We start from the raw sequence: 15,070 nt of genomic DNA on the forward strand, positions 1-15,070 counted from the left end.
TGTTTTTTCTCATTCCTTCCCCAGGCTGGATGATAGACGCAGATAGTCGCCCAAAGTTCCGTGAGTTGATCATTGAATTCTCCAAAATGGCCCGAGACCCCCAGCGCTACCTTGTTATTCAGGTACAAATCGTAACCTGTCCTTCCATTGGGAAGAGTCCCTCTAATAAGTATCTCATGTCACTGTGCTCTGTCACATGCCAACCTGGCCTCCCTGTGTCCCAGATCGCATTATTAAACCCCCCAGCGCATTAGAGCAAGCCTCAGTTAAGGCACAGGCCACATCGTGAACTAAGCAGGGTCCGTGAGTGGGGCCCACCCAACTCCATCTCCCCGTCCCCGCCTGAACTCTCCTCCCACACTCATCCTCACTGTCCAGCTAGCCAAAGCTTCAGCTGGGTCTAACAGAGAAGCATGGTCTGTTGGCCTTGGTGTCAGGCAGACCTGGCTTCACACCCCTGACCCTCCACTTCATCCCATCACCCAGGCAGCCAATCCACCTATCTCCTTCCATAACATGGGAATACCAAAACCAGGCTCACAGGATTGGTCTCAAAGATTTAATAAGATATGTTGCAAAATACACTCCCTAGTACCTCACAGCAAGGTGCACACTCGATGAACGCTGCAGCTTCTTCCCTGTTTCCTCAGAAGCTATTTGCATCCCATGTAGGGGCTTTCAAGCATCAAAGGATGGTTCATGTTTTATTTTAAGGCACCCACATGCCATGAGGGAGGCAGCTATAATTCAGAGAACTAAGGGGGATTTCATTATAACAAAATTGGCAAACACACAGGCACCTGCTGGCAATAGAGCCCTGCTCCTATAGCCAAGAAGTGGAATAGCATCTCTGCGGGCCATTCTAATAGCCTCAAAATCTCTGCACCAGGGGGATGAAAGAATGCATTTGCCAAGCCCTACAGACTCCAACTTCTACCGTGCCCTGATGGATGAAGAAGACATGGACGACGTGGTGGATGCCGACGAGTACCTCATCCCACAGCAAGGCTTCTTCAGCAGCCCCTCCACGTCACGGACTCCCCTCCTGAGCTCTCTGGTATGAAACCTCTGTCTCTCTCAAGCTGTCTCTCAAATTGAACAAAATGAATGAATTTTAGGGAAAATAACAGCCATCTAGTGAAACTCACATGGAGATGAAGTCAATTTTAACCAAATGGTAAAATCAAAATAAATTAAATAAGTGTATTACTTTGTTGCATTGCAACGACTTGATTGTAAGCCTTTTAGGTCCACTATGGAACAGAATTAAATCAAAACTAAACATAGTTGCTCTAAAACTAATGATTAAGACAAAAATTAAACACCTTCACGATATATCCTCCATGAGGCACACCACTTGCATTCAGGAAAAGTGGATGAGATGCGGTACAAGCATTCCATGGGCAACTTCTCTGTTTCTTTTTCAGAGTGCAACTAGCAACAATTCCACTGTGGCTTGCATTGATAGAAATGGGGTATGTATGAACACCTTATAAGCCAGCATTTACAGCTCTGCACTACGACTCTATTATACATGGAAAATGCCTTAACCTAAATAATCTTAACCCAGATAATCTTGAGTTTTCTTCCTGTGTGGGTTTTTCCCCTGCATGGCTGTCACGCCTCACAGTGCCATTCAAAGCGTGGCTCCTGGACCAGTAGCAGCATCACCTGGCAGCTTGTTAGAAATGCCATTTTTCAGGCCACTGCCCCAGATTGACCAAATCAGGACCTCTGGGGGTGGCGCCCAGTAGTCTTTGTTTGAGCCACCTTCCAGGTAATGCTGATGCCTGTTGAAATGTGAGGCTCTGGTCTAGACCACACTGTGCCATGCAGAAACCACTAGCCACATGTGGCTACTTCAACTTAAATGTTAGTAAGTTAAAATGAAATGAAATATAAAATTCAGTTTCTCACACATGTGAAGTGTCCAGTAGCCACACGTGCTTAGTGGCGACCGTATTGAAGAGCACCGCTCATAGCATACCTCCCTCACTGCAGAAAGTTCTGCTGGACAGCACCCAGCACAGCCCTGCTGCCCGCCCTGCAGCCTGCGGCCCAGTAGCACGGGCACCCGCTAGGGTGCAGACTCTCAGGCCTGCCTGACCTACGAATCAGAACCTGCATCTCAAGGAGATTTCAGGTGATTTTTGCACACACTGAAGTTGGAGCAGCCCTGACTGGAGTAACCTTCCCTCATTTCCTCCTGCAGCTGCAAAGCTGTCCCATCAAGGAAGACAGCTTCTTACAGCGATACAGCTCAGACCCCACAGGCGCCTTGACTGAGGACAGCATAGACGACACCTTCCTCCCAGTGCCTGGTGAGTGGCTTGTCTGGAAACATTCCTGCTCCTCAGCCTCCTCGACCCACTCAGCAGCAGCCAGTCTCCACCACCCAGTGTCCAAGCCAGGTGCTCCCTCCAGCATCTCCAGAGGGGGAAACAGTGGCAGGCGTTTGCAGACACAGTGAAGGGCGTAAGGAGCAGATAAACACATGATGGAGGCTGCACAAGCTCCTTGTTGTGTCTGGGTTGTTTGCTGTACCTCTGTTTTAAGAATGAATCTACAAAATTTCCAGATTATGAAACAAACGACAGACATACGTGTGTGTGTGAGTATGTGCATGATGTGTGTACATCTGTGTATGTGTATGTGTGTGTGTGACAGATTTGATCCCTGTTCTCTCTGCTGGCTCTATGCTTGACCTGTGAAACATATATTTAACTAATTAAATATTAGTTAATATTAATAAATTTTAAGCTTTATCCAGACACTCACAACCTGCTAACACACACACATATATACACACACACATACACATACACACACATATACACACACCACACACATACACAGACCGTACACACCATACACAGACACATACACATGCACACACATATACACACACATACACCACACACACCACACACACACATACATGTATACACACACCACATACACCACACACACCACAAAAACCCCACGCACATACACACACATATACACACAGACACCACACACACGTATACACACACATGCACACACCACACACATACACCACACACACGTACACACACCACACACATACACCACAGACATGTACACACACCACATACACGTATGTACGCACACATACCCACACCACACACACACCACACATACATACACACATACCACACACCACAAAAACCCCACACACATACATATACACACCACACACACCACACATACACACACCACACATACACATGTACACTTACCCACACCACAGACACACACGTTCACACACCACATACACATATGTACACACACATACACACCCACACCACACACAAACACATACCACACTTACATACCCACATAGACACATACACGCCACACACCATACATACACATGTACACACACACCACATATACACACACATACACACCACACATGCACACACCACACACATACAAACACACCACACACACAGCACACATACACACTCATATACACACACCACACATACCACATACACACCACACATACATGTACACATGCATGCACACACACACACACACACACACACACTGTCCTCAAAGCAGGCTATCCTCTGAGAACTTTAAATTTACAAAAGACACACGTGTCCATTACTTTGAGAAGTGCAGGAAAGAACCCACTTTCTTTTGCAGCAACAGCAAGAGGGTCCTCCCAAGGCTCCTGCTCCCTGTCATAAATCTCCCTGTTGAAGACATTCACAGGGTTCAGAACCCGGGGATCTTGCATGGGATGGTGCTTTGCTGATTACTTCACCTCTGATTTCTCTCCACTTTCAGAATACATAAACCAGTCTGTTCCCAAAAGGCCCGCTGGCTCTGTGCAGAATCCTGTCTATCACAATCAGCCTCTGAACCCTGCGCCCAGCAGAGACCCACACTACCAGGACCCCCACAGCACCGCAGTGGGCAACCCCGAGTATCTCAACACTGTCCAGCCCACCTGTGTCAACAGCACATTCGACAGCCCTGCTCATTGGGCCCAGAAAGGCAGCCACCAAATTAGCCTGGACAACCCTGACTACCAGCAGGACTTCTTTCCCAAGGAAGCCAAGCCAAATGGCATCTTTAAGGGCTCCACAGCTGAAAATGCAGAATACCTAAGGGTCGCACCACAAAGCAGTGAATTTATTGGAGCATGACCACGGAGGACAGCATGAGCCCTTAAAATCCAGACTCTGTCAATACCCAGGACCAAGCCACGGCGGGTCCTCCATCCCAACAGCCATGCCCGCATTAGCTCTTAGACCCACAGACTGGTTTCGCAACGTTTACACCGATCAGCCAGGAAGTGCTTCCACCTCGGGCGCATTTTGGGAAGTTGCAGGTGCATTCCTTTGTCTTCAAACTGTGAAGCATTTACAGAAACGCATCCAGCAAGAATATTGTCCCTTTGAGCAGAAGTTTATCCTTCAAGGAAGTATATTTGAAAAAAAAAAAAAGTATATGTCAGGATTTTTATTGATTGGGGATCTTGGAGTTTTTCATTGTCACTATTCATTTTTACTTCCGTGGGCTCTTCCAACAAAGAAGAAGCTTGCTGGTAGCACTTGCCACCCTGAGTTCATCCAGGCCCAACTGTGAGCAAGGAGCACAGGCCACAAGTCTTCCAGTGGACGCTTGATTCCAGTGGTTGTGCTTCAAGGCTTCCACTGCAAAACACTAAAGATCCAAGAAGCCCTTCATGGCCCCAGCAGGCCGGATCGGTACTGTATCAAGTCATGGCAGGTACAATAGGATAAGCCACTCTGTCCCTTCCTGGGCAAAAAAGAAATGGAGGGGATAGAATTCTTCCTTAGACTTACTTTTGTAAAAATGTCCCCACGGTACTTACTCCCCACTGGTTGACTAGTGGTTTCCAGTCGTGAGCGTTAGACTGACTTGTTTGTCTTCCATTCCATTGTTTTGAAACTCAGTATGCTGCCCCTGTCTTGCTGTCATGGAATCAGCAAGAGAGGATGACACATCAAATAATAACTCGGATTCCAGCCCACATTGGATTCATCGGCATTCAGACCAATAGCCCACAGCTGAGAATGTGGAATACCTAAGGATAGCACCGCTTTTGTTCTCGCAAAAACATATCTCCTGATTTGAGGCTCAGATGAAATGCATCAGGTCCTTTGGGGCATAGAGCAGGAGACCACAAAAATGAAGCTGCTCTGAAATCTCCTTTAGCCATCACCCCAACCCCCCAAAATTAGTTTGGGTTCCTCATGGAAGATAATTTTCTCCTTTTACTTCACTTTAAAAGCTATTTACTCAGAGTATATGTTCCCTCCAGGTCAGCTGCCCCCAGACCCCATCCTTACCCTTTGTCAAACAAAAAGTGTCTCCGCCCTGAGTCAGCTATTCAAGCACTTACAGCTCTGGCCACAACGGGACATTTTACAGGTGCGAATGAGAGTGGCATTATGAGTAATGTGGAATTCAGGTAGTAAATATGAAACTAGGGTTTGAAATTGATAATGCTTTCACAACATTTGCAGATGTTTTAGAAGAAAAAAAGTTCCTTGCTAAAATAATTTCTCTACAATTGGAAGACTCAGCTAGTTAGGATCCCACCTTTTTTCTTAATCTGTGTGTGCCCTGTAACCTGACTGGTTAACAGCAGCCCTTTGTAAACAGTGTTTTAAACTCCCCTAGTCAATATCCATCCCATCCAATTTATCAAGGAAGAAATGGTTCAGAAAATATTTTCAGCCTACAGTTATGTTCAGTCACACACACATACAAAATATTCCTTTTGCTTTTAAAGTATTTTTTGACTCCCAGATCAGTCAGGGCCCCTACAGCTTTGTTAAGAAAGTATTTGATTTTTGTCTCAATGAAAATAAAATTATATTCATTTCCACTCTATTATGCTCTCAAATACCCCTAAGCACCTATACTAACGTGGTATGGGTATGAAAGGTACAAAGATAAATAAAACATAGTCCCTGATTCTGAGTAATTTACAATTTAGCAAAGGAAATGGATTCAAAGATGCTAACCTTAAAACAACCTGACAAATGCTAGACAGGACCCGTCAGCCAGGCACTGTGAGAGCACAGAGCAGGAAGGTTGGGTCCTGCCTGAGGAGACCTGGAAGGTTCATCAGGGAGGCCTCACAGGAGGATGACCAGGTCTCAGCCACAGGGGAGGTGGAAAGTGCAGGTGCAGCAGGGGCACCCTGATCAAGGAAACAGCTGCCAGACGCCTTCACTGCTGAAGTCCGCATAAGGCTGAGGTCAGTCGCCCTAGCAACCTGCTCCCTCTAAGCCAGGGGATGAGCTTGGCTTATCCCGCAAGATCCCTAAAAGTTGCATCCCCCACGGGGATTTTGAGCTATCATCTCTGCACATGCTTAGTGAGAAGACTACGCAACATTTCTAAGAATCTGAGATTTTTTATCATCAGTAAACCACTTCCATTATTCATTCACCTCAGGACAAACAGAAATATTTCAGTCAGAACTGGGAAACAGGACTCACATTCTGCTGTCACTTATGTGTCAAGAAGCAGATGATTGATGAGTCAGGTCAGTTGTAAGCGAGTCACATTGTAGCATTAAATTCTAGTATTTTTGTAGTTTGAAACGCTAACATAATAAAAGAGCAACAGCCTCTAGCTTTCTTCTCCTTCATATTTTAATTTTCCACCATAAAGTTTAGTTGCTAAATGTATTAATTTTAAGACTGTACTTCCCAAAATAGTTCTCACTTCATCTGTCCAGGGAGGCACAGTTCTGTCTGGTACAAGCCGCAAAGCCATTGGCCTCTCCACGGATCTGGCGACCATGGTGGGCAGGTCGGGAGAGGAGCTGCCCAAAGTCCCATGATTTTCACCTAACAGCCCTGTTCGTCAGTTCTCAAAGCTTGGACTCCATCCCTGAAGTCTTCCTAATTGATAGCCTGGCCTTAATACCCTACAGGGAGCCTGTCGGCTGTTTCTTCCTCAGGTTCCTGGAAGACCTTACCCCATGACCCCAGCTTCAGATGTGGCCTTTGGAAACAGAGGTCAAAGGAAAGTAAGGAGCTGAGAGCTCATATTCACAGGTGCCCCCAGCGTCCGTGCGTCTTCTTGCATCATCTCTAAGGAGCTGCTCTAATTGCTCCATGCCTGTCACCCCATGAGGGATCAAAGAAGGGATGAGTCTTCTAAACTCTATATTCGCTGTGAGTCCAGGTTGTAAGGGGGAGCACTGTGGACGCATCCTATTGCACTCCAGCTGATGACAACAAAGCTTAGGTGTTTGCTGAAAGTTCTTGATGTTGTGACTTACCACCTCCGCCTCACAACTGCAGACATAAGGGGACTGTGGATTGCTTAGCAGGAAAGGCACTGGTTCTCAAGGGTGACTGCCCTTGGGAATCTCCTGGTCCCAACCAGAAAGATTGTGACTGGATTTTCTCAGGTGCAGCCCAGCCATAGGGCCTTTTCAGAGCACCCCCTGGTTATTGCAACATTCATCAAAGTTTCCAGAACCTCTGGCCTAAAGGAAGGGCCTGGCGGGGGTCTGCTTGGCACTCGCTGGGGGGCCACCCACCCAGTGCCACTCTCACTAGGCCTCTGGTTGCTCTTGCGTAGGATGAGGCTGGTTAGTGACTGGAACTCAGCACCTCCCCTCAGGCAGAAGAGAATCACCTGTGGAGCTTCAAAAGAAGGGGCTTGGGGTCTCTGCAGACCAATTCAACCCAAATCTCAGGGGCTCTTTCATGATTCTAATGGGCAACCAGGGTTGAAACCCTTATTTCTAGGGTCTTCAGTTGTACAGGACTGTGGGTCTGTACCAGGGCCCCCAGTCAGAGTAGAATAAAAAGCTGGGTAAGGTAGAGATTCCCATGTGCAGTGGAGAGAACAATTTGCAGTCACTGATAAGCCTGAGACTTGGCTGCTAGTGGCCATTCCAAAAGCCTCCAATTCATCATCGTCACCAGCAGTTCAGCTGGAAAGGGGCAAATACCCGCACTGGAGCCTTGAAAAAGCCCTGGGAACCCTCCACATTCTCTAAGTTATAGAAACCAGTCTCTTCCCTCCTTTGTGAATGAGCTGCTATTCCGCGTAGGCAACACCTATTGAAATTGCCCTCAACGTCTACTCTGCATTTCTTTCTTGTGATAAGCACACATTTTTATTGCAATATAATGATCTGCTCACATTTCCTTGTCTGGGGGCTGTAAAACCTTGCAGAACAGAAATCCTTGCCTCTCTCACCAGCCACGCCTGCCATACCAGGGGTACAGCTTTGTACTATTAAAGACACAGACAGGATTTTTAAATGTAAATCTATTTTTGTAACTTTTTTGTGGGATATCGTCCTCTTTATGTAGCACTGAACTTTGTACAATATATTTTTAGAAACTCATTTTTCTACTAAAGGAAACACAGTTTACTTTAGAGAGACTGCAATAGAATCAAAATTTGAAACGGAAATCTTTGTTTAAAAGGGTTAAGTTGAGGCAAGAGGAAAGCCCTTTCTCTCTCTTACAAAAAGGCACAACGTCATTGGGGAGCTAAGCTAGGTCATTGTCATGGTGAAGAAGAGAAGCATCGCCTTTATATTTAGAAAATTTTAAAAGATGATGGAAGGCACATTTAGCTTGGTCTGAGGCAGGTTCTGTTGAGTCTGTTGGGGCAATGTTAGTGGAAAGGGCTCACTGTTGTTACAACTAGAAAAATCCAGTTGCATGCCATACCCTCATCATCTGCCAGTGTGACCCGGTACATGTAAGAAAAGCAATAACATAGCATTTTGTTGGTTGATATATATACACTGTGACTTCAATGCAAATGATTTTATTTTTATATTTAAAATTGATATGCATCTATCAGTATAAACTAGTCATATCTGGAGAGCCCTAATAATGTTCAGCACACTTTGGTTAGTTCACCAACAGTCTTACCGAGGCTGGGCCCAGCCACCCTAAAGAAGTTATTCAGCCCTGGCTGCAGTGACATCACCTGAGGAGCTTTTAAAAAGCTTAAAGCCCAGCTACACCTCAGACCAATTAAAGGCAAATCTCTGGGGCTGAAACCCAAGCATTTGTAGTTTTAAAGCTCCTGAGGTCATTCCAGTGTGCAGCCAAAGTTGAGAACTACCGGCCTAGGGATTAGCCACAAGGACTTGAACTTGCAGGCAAATTCTGCAGGAGTATGTGATTCTCAGGACTAGAGAACTGAGACACAAAGACCTCCGCATCTGTCGCTGAGAGTCAAGAACCTGAACAGAGTTTCCATGAAGGTTCTCCAAGCACTAGAAGGGAGAGTGTCTAAACAATGGTTGAAAAGCAAAGGAAATATAAAACAGACACCTCTTTTCCATTTCCTAAGCTTGCTCTCTTTATTAAGGGTGGACTAGTAATAAAATATAATATTCCTGATACTTAGGCAGCTGACATTGTTGCTCTCCCCAAAGCAACCAAGTAGCCTTTATTTCCCACAGTGAAAGAAAACATTGACCTATCAGTTACATTACAAAAGGCAGATTTCAAGAGGATTAAGTAAGTGGTTGGATGGCTTTTAGAAAAACAAGAATTCAAGAAGAGGATTCATGCTTTAAGAAACATTGGTTATACATTCTTCACAAATTATACCTGGGATAAAAACTGTAGCAGGCAGTGTGTTTTCCTTCCGTGTCTCTCTGCACTACCCACAGTGTGTCCTCTGAGGCTGCAAATCTATCCTATCTGAATTCCCAGCAGAAGCACTAAGAAGCTCCACCCTATCACCTAGCAGATAAAACTATGGGGAAAACTTAAACTCATGCATACATTTCTGGATGCATTTACTTATCTTTTTAAAAAAAGGAATCCTATGACCTGATTTGGCCACAAAAATAATCTTGCTGTACAATACAATCTCTTGGAAATTAAGAGATCCTGTGGATTTGATGACTGGTGTTAGAGGTGACAATGTAACCGACTAACAACAGACAGCAATAACTTCGTTTCAGAAATGTTCAAGCAATAGCTTTGTAGCTTCGACATATGGTACGTTTTAACCTTGAAAGTTTTGCAATGATGAAAGCAGTATTTGTACAAATGAAAAGCAGAATTCTCTTTTATATGGTTTATACTGTTGATCAGAAATGTTGATTGTGCATTGAGTATTAAAAAATTAGATGTATATTATTCATTGTTCTTTACTCATGAGTACTTTATAATAATAATAATGTATTCTTTGTTAACAAAGCTGTTTTGGTACTAGTTATTAGTCATATCTAACCAACTGTAGATGTTCTTTCCTGATAACTTTTTAAAAAATTAATAAACTATTTTTAGAGCAGTTTTAGGTTCACAGCAAAACTGAGCAGAAAGTACAGAGAGCCCCCCTTTCTCTATCAGCCTCTCCCACCATCACCATCACACCCCAGGAACCAGATAACTTTTTAGTGGAAAAAAAATCCAGGCCAGCTCAGAGGCTTCCTCCTGTGGCTGGGCCAGCCCCTCGGGCTCTCAGGTGCATTGCAACTCAAGCTCATCACATGCCAGGGCCTTCCAGTGCCCCTGAGACCCCTCATTTCCAAGATCCCTTCGTAGTTTTTCTCCTTCACAGAGCCAAGAGGGAATTCCCTGAGGGAACAGGTTTTCCTATGGCAAGCCCAGGTTTTGTTTCTTCAGAGCACCAAAATAAGTAGAAGTTTACCCTGATTCTGCTACAAATCAGAGGAATTAAGTGGGCCTCAGCATGGGCATGGGGCCTCCCACTCAGCTGCCCCACTCACTCCCCACCAACCTCCCTCATGTGTGGGCGGTCCCACCCTCCACCCAGAACTTTCATGGCAGGAGCTCTCACTGCCATGTTTAATGTAATGAAGCCACTACCCGCACATCGGGAATAGCCATGGTGTGGCAGGGGAGGGTTCTAGGGAGATCGAGCTCACACTGCAGTCAGGCTTCCTTACCACGGGAGCATGTTCTGAGAAACGCATCATTAGGAGATGTCATCACTGTGCGAATGTCACAGAGTGTACTTCACACACCTAGATGGCACAGCCCAGCACACGCCTAAGTTATATGGTGTAGTCTGTTGTTCCTAGGCTAATGATCTGTACAGCCTGGGACTATACTGAATTCTGCAGGCAACTGCAGTACAATGGTAAGGATCTGTATATATAAAACATAGCTAAATATTAAAAAGATACAGTGAAAACATGGTATTATCATCTTATGGGACCATGTGAACATCGTTACATGGCACATTATAAAAACTCAGGTTATGTGTCTAAATGCTTAAACAGATAAACGAGTATGGAGTTTTCTGAGTTCTAGCTGTAAAAGTAGAGTTAGGGGATTTGAACTCAACACCTGAGAAAAAGCAAACCTGTTGATGAAGCAGATGATGTCACCGAAGAGGAGAGAACAGCTTCCCAAAACCCAGCATCAAGGGCCGAGCAGCCAGGAGGCTGGGTGGGGATGCACAGGGCAAGGAAGGCAGGCAGGGTGCCTCCCGTGGGCATCGGAGAGTGGACCAGCACCAGACGCAGCTCGTCTGGACTGATGGGATGGCCCTGGGGCTCCTGGTGGCTCTGACTTTCGTAAAGCCTCTCCCTCCAGCACCTTTCCCTCCACCAGCCAGTGGCTGCACAGTGCCCTGACTTATTTCTTTCACACAGAAGTGAGGGCAGGAAGCAGGCTGTGCCAGCTCACACCAGCCCTAATGCTCGCAGTGCTGACTCTGTTTCCAGGAAGATCGCAGCTTTGCTTTTGTGCTGTTCCTGGTGAATGCCATCCGTTGCCTATGCACAAACATGGGGCTGAGAGTAAACCACATTTCCATGTGGAAGCAGGACTTCAGAATAGCCAGGTCCACGACCAATGAGAAAATCTGGAGCTTCCCAGCATTCTGCTCAAGGCCCAGCATCCCATGTGGGAACCCGCCGGCCTCTGGGCCTCGCCTCCACCCACTCCTCTGTCAGCTCCTGAGTCTCCACACCCTGGCTGCCTGGGAACACCTCAGGCACACGCAGGTTTGTTATAATCAAAGCCTTCAATTAGGGGGTTTAGTCCATATAGAGAAAGGCCGGATTCTGCAGATGAGGCAAGTGTGGGGAGTACTGTGGGGTGCTGGCTTTCTGAGCCTGAAATGTTCCCCCAAGTGGAGGCCGCGGCCGGCCATCCCGCTGAACAGCCTTCACCTCAGGGCAGACCCAGTGGCACCACTGTCTTGTCGCTGACCACCGCGATTCCAGCTGAAGCTGGGTGCAGATGGGGTTTCAGCTGGAAGAGGTTTTCCCTTTGGGCCAATAATCCTATAAAAGTCATCATACCTGTGTGGGGAGAGGGGCAATTTCTCTAGAATGGAGAGTCCAATGCGCAGGAGGGAGCTGCTCTTCCTATCGGGCCGTGGGTGCACCTCTCGCAGGGCTCAGGCCCCACTGCTCCAGAAAAGACCTTTAAACGCTCAAGCCAAGAAGCAGCAAGATCACATTCAGTATTTGCCCCGGTCTCAAAAACAATAAACGAAGCATGATAGGGAGCCCATGGGCAGATGTCTGCAATCTATAAATGTGTGCCCTGAAGTACCCTCACCCTTCTGTGCTTCTCACCTCTGAGCCCCAGGGACATGCACCCTGGGGAGGCCAGCCCTGCCCTCACTGCCTTCTGTGGCCTCTGCCTTCCATTTTTCTCCCTACCTGGACGCAGGGCTAGAAAACCTGGAGACTGGGTTCTGAAAGAAACAGAAAGCTCTTTTTTATCCTGCTCCTGAGAGTCAACCCTTCTGAGCTCAAGCAAAGGGCATTCCCGGTCCTCAGCTCCTTGCCCCCGTGTAGATCTGAAGGGAGCCTGCACTGCCCATCCCTCAGTTCTCACCTGTCACTTAATCCTGCCCCACAGTGGGCCACCCCTGGGCTACAACTTGAGCTTCTAGGTGTGCACACTGAAAGCTCTGAACAGGCTCACAGCCCAGGGCCACTCGGCAAGGACTCCCCACATTCCCAGCACCTGAGCATGGCCCAGAAGAGAGAGGGGCAGGCCCCAGATTGGCAGCTTTGTGTCCTTTCTGCCCACCCCCAGGGAAAGGGTGTAGCCCATAGATGGGGAAGGGTGGCTGGGTAGGCCAGGGGCTCTGCAATCCAGGGTCAGCGTCACTTAGGACTGAAGGTGGCAATGCCCAGGCAAATGGCACCTGAAAACCCAACAGGAAGTGGAAGGCCCAAGGCCTTCAGATGCCTAAAAACCTATTCACTTTTCTAAACTGCATAGTCCCTTATTTGAACCAGTAATGCCCTTAAAACCTCCAGTGCAGCTCTATCTCAGAGGGAGTGGAGGTGAGAGCTGGGAGAGCCATCCCTCTCTCACTCCAGATGGCTTGGGGCCACCCCTTACTGACTACTTTCATTCTAAAGAGGTTGCTCCTGTCACCCTTTCAGCTTCTCCGTACCCCTCTCCTTCCATCTTTCTCCCTTGCATAATCTAACCTTTCCTGAACTCAAGCAGAAATGCAGTGACAAACCTGCCCTCTGCACTTGCACTTTGCCTGGGCTGACTGGCTTCCCAAGGACAAGTCTAAGGGAACACTGGCCAGTGCCGCACACAGACTTTAGGGGTCAGGGACAAAGAGACGTGATATGTGGAGGGGACAGCATTTCTCCTGCAGATCAATGACGCAGAAGACGCTGGAAGGGCAAGCCTCATTGCTGAAACATTTACCAGGTCCAGATGGTTTCAGAGCGTACTTGCAAACTTTCAAAGAACAGCTAATTTTTGTATTAAAGTGTTTCAGAACACAAAAAGATAGGAAGCTTCTCAGTTTATTCTACAAGGTCCGAATAGTACTAAAAATCAGAGAGATACTACAAAAAGAAAACTATAGCTTTATTTATGAATGTAGATGTAGAAATCCTAAATGAAATGTAGGAAATGGAATTATTTATTCTAGGAATTAAAAGATAGTTCATTTTGTTTATACACATGAGGAAAATAATAGGTGAAATGTTAATATTAACACATGTTCAGAGGGCATCAATAACACCCAATCACATTGCTGTTAAAATCTCTCAGTCACTTGGGAAGAGAGGACAACATGTTTAATTGGATTAAAGTATCTGTCAAAAATTAATAAGAAACATCAAACATAAGAGTGAAATACCAAAAGTCTATCTAGCACCTTAAATCAGAACAAGACAATGATAACTATTATCACCTCCATTATTCAACACTCTTCAGAAACCCAGTCTTTTGGGGGACAAGAGAAGACATATTACTTAAACATGATGTATTTGCATCATTAGAATATAGTCAGAAAACCAAATCTAGCCAGCAGCCTATTTCTATAAGGTTTTATTAGAACACAGCCATGCCTTTTTATTTATGTCTGTTATGACTGCTTTTATACTACAGTGGCAAGTTGGGTAGTTCCAACAGAGATCCTGTGACCTACAAAACCAAAAATATTCCCTGTCTGACCCTTTACAACAGAAGTTTGCCTCTCCCAAAATAATTAGCTGAAACAAAATTAAACAAGAAAATCAGTACGGTGAGTGCATAGAAATGAAATCAGTAGTTTTTCTACACACCATCCATCATTAATTAGACAACATAATGGAAAAGAATTCCATTTAAAATAGCAAATAAAACAACAAAATACCTAGAATTAAACTTAAATGTGCAAGAATAATATGAAAACGAAAACTAAGAATCTTTGCAGGCATAAAAGAAGACTTAAAAAGATACATTACATTCATGGATATGAAGACGATGTTGTAAAGATACCAATTATCCCTAAATATAACATACATTCAGTGCAATTCAAATGGAAATTTCAGTGGTTATTTTGGGGAGTATAAGTTTTAGAATTTGGAATCTAGAATAGAAAATGTACCACAGTAGCCAACAACATTTGGAAAACAATTGAGTAGTGAAGGAATTATATAAAAATATACTATATAAAACTATAATAACTAAATCTGCACAGTAATTAATGGAAACATAGTTTGGAAGCAGACACGCGTGCATAGGAATGTGTCCATGATAAAGAGGACATCTCCAGATGGGGGGACATGACAGACTACCCAGTAAATGATTTTGGAGAAAACGTCTATACATTT

General features: G+C 45.5%; 2 protein-coding genes across 3 annotated transcripts in view; one reads left to right on the top strand and one right to left on the bottom strand.

Annotated features, from left to right (window-relative positions):
* The window catches only part of EGFR (epidermal growth factor receptor), a 193,324-nt gene extending 183,173 nt beyond the window's left edge, over positions 1-10,151 (top strand). For both annotated transcript variants that reach the window (XM_050783477.1, XM_050783478.1), the window contains 5 exons: positions 25-122; positions 890-1,057; positions 1,428-1,475; positions 2,213-2,321; positions 3,820-10,151. In XM_050783477.1, the coding sequence (XP_050639434.1) occupies positions 25-122; positions 890-1,057; positions 1,428-1,475; positions 2,213-2,321; positions 3,820-4,181 (785 nt within the window). In that variant the 3' untranslated portion in view covers positions 4,182-10,151. The remainder of the gene's footprint in view (positions 1-24; positions 123-889; positions 1,058-1,427; positions 1,476-2,212; positions 2,322-3,819) is intronic.
* Positions 1-15,070, bottom strand: part of SEC61G (SEC61 translocon subunit gamma) — a 679,333-nt gene that overhangs the window by 454,870 nt on the left and 209,393 nt on the right. The gene's annotated exons all lie outside the window — the stretch shown is intronic.

The sequence above is a fragment of the Macaca thibetana genome, chromosome 3 (assembly GCF_024542745.1).
Source record: "Macaca thibetana thibetana isolate TM-01 chromosome 3, ASM2454274v1, whole genome shotgun sequence".
Lineage (NCBI taxonomy): Eukaryota > Metazoa > Chordata > Mammalia > Primates > Cercopithecidae > Macaca > Macaca thibetana.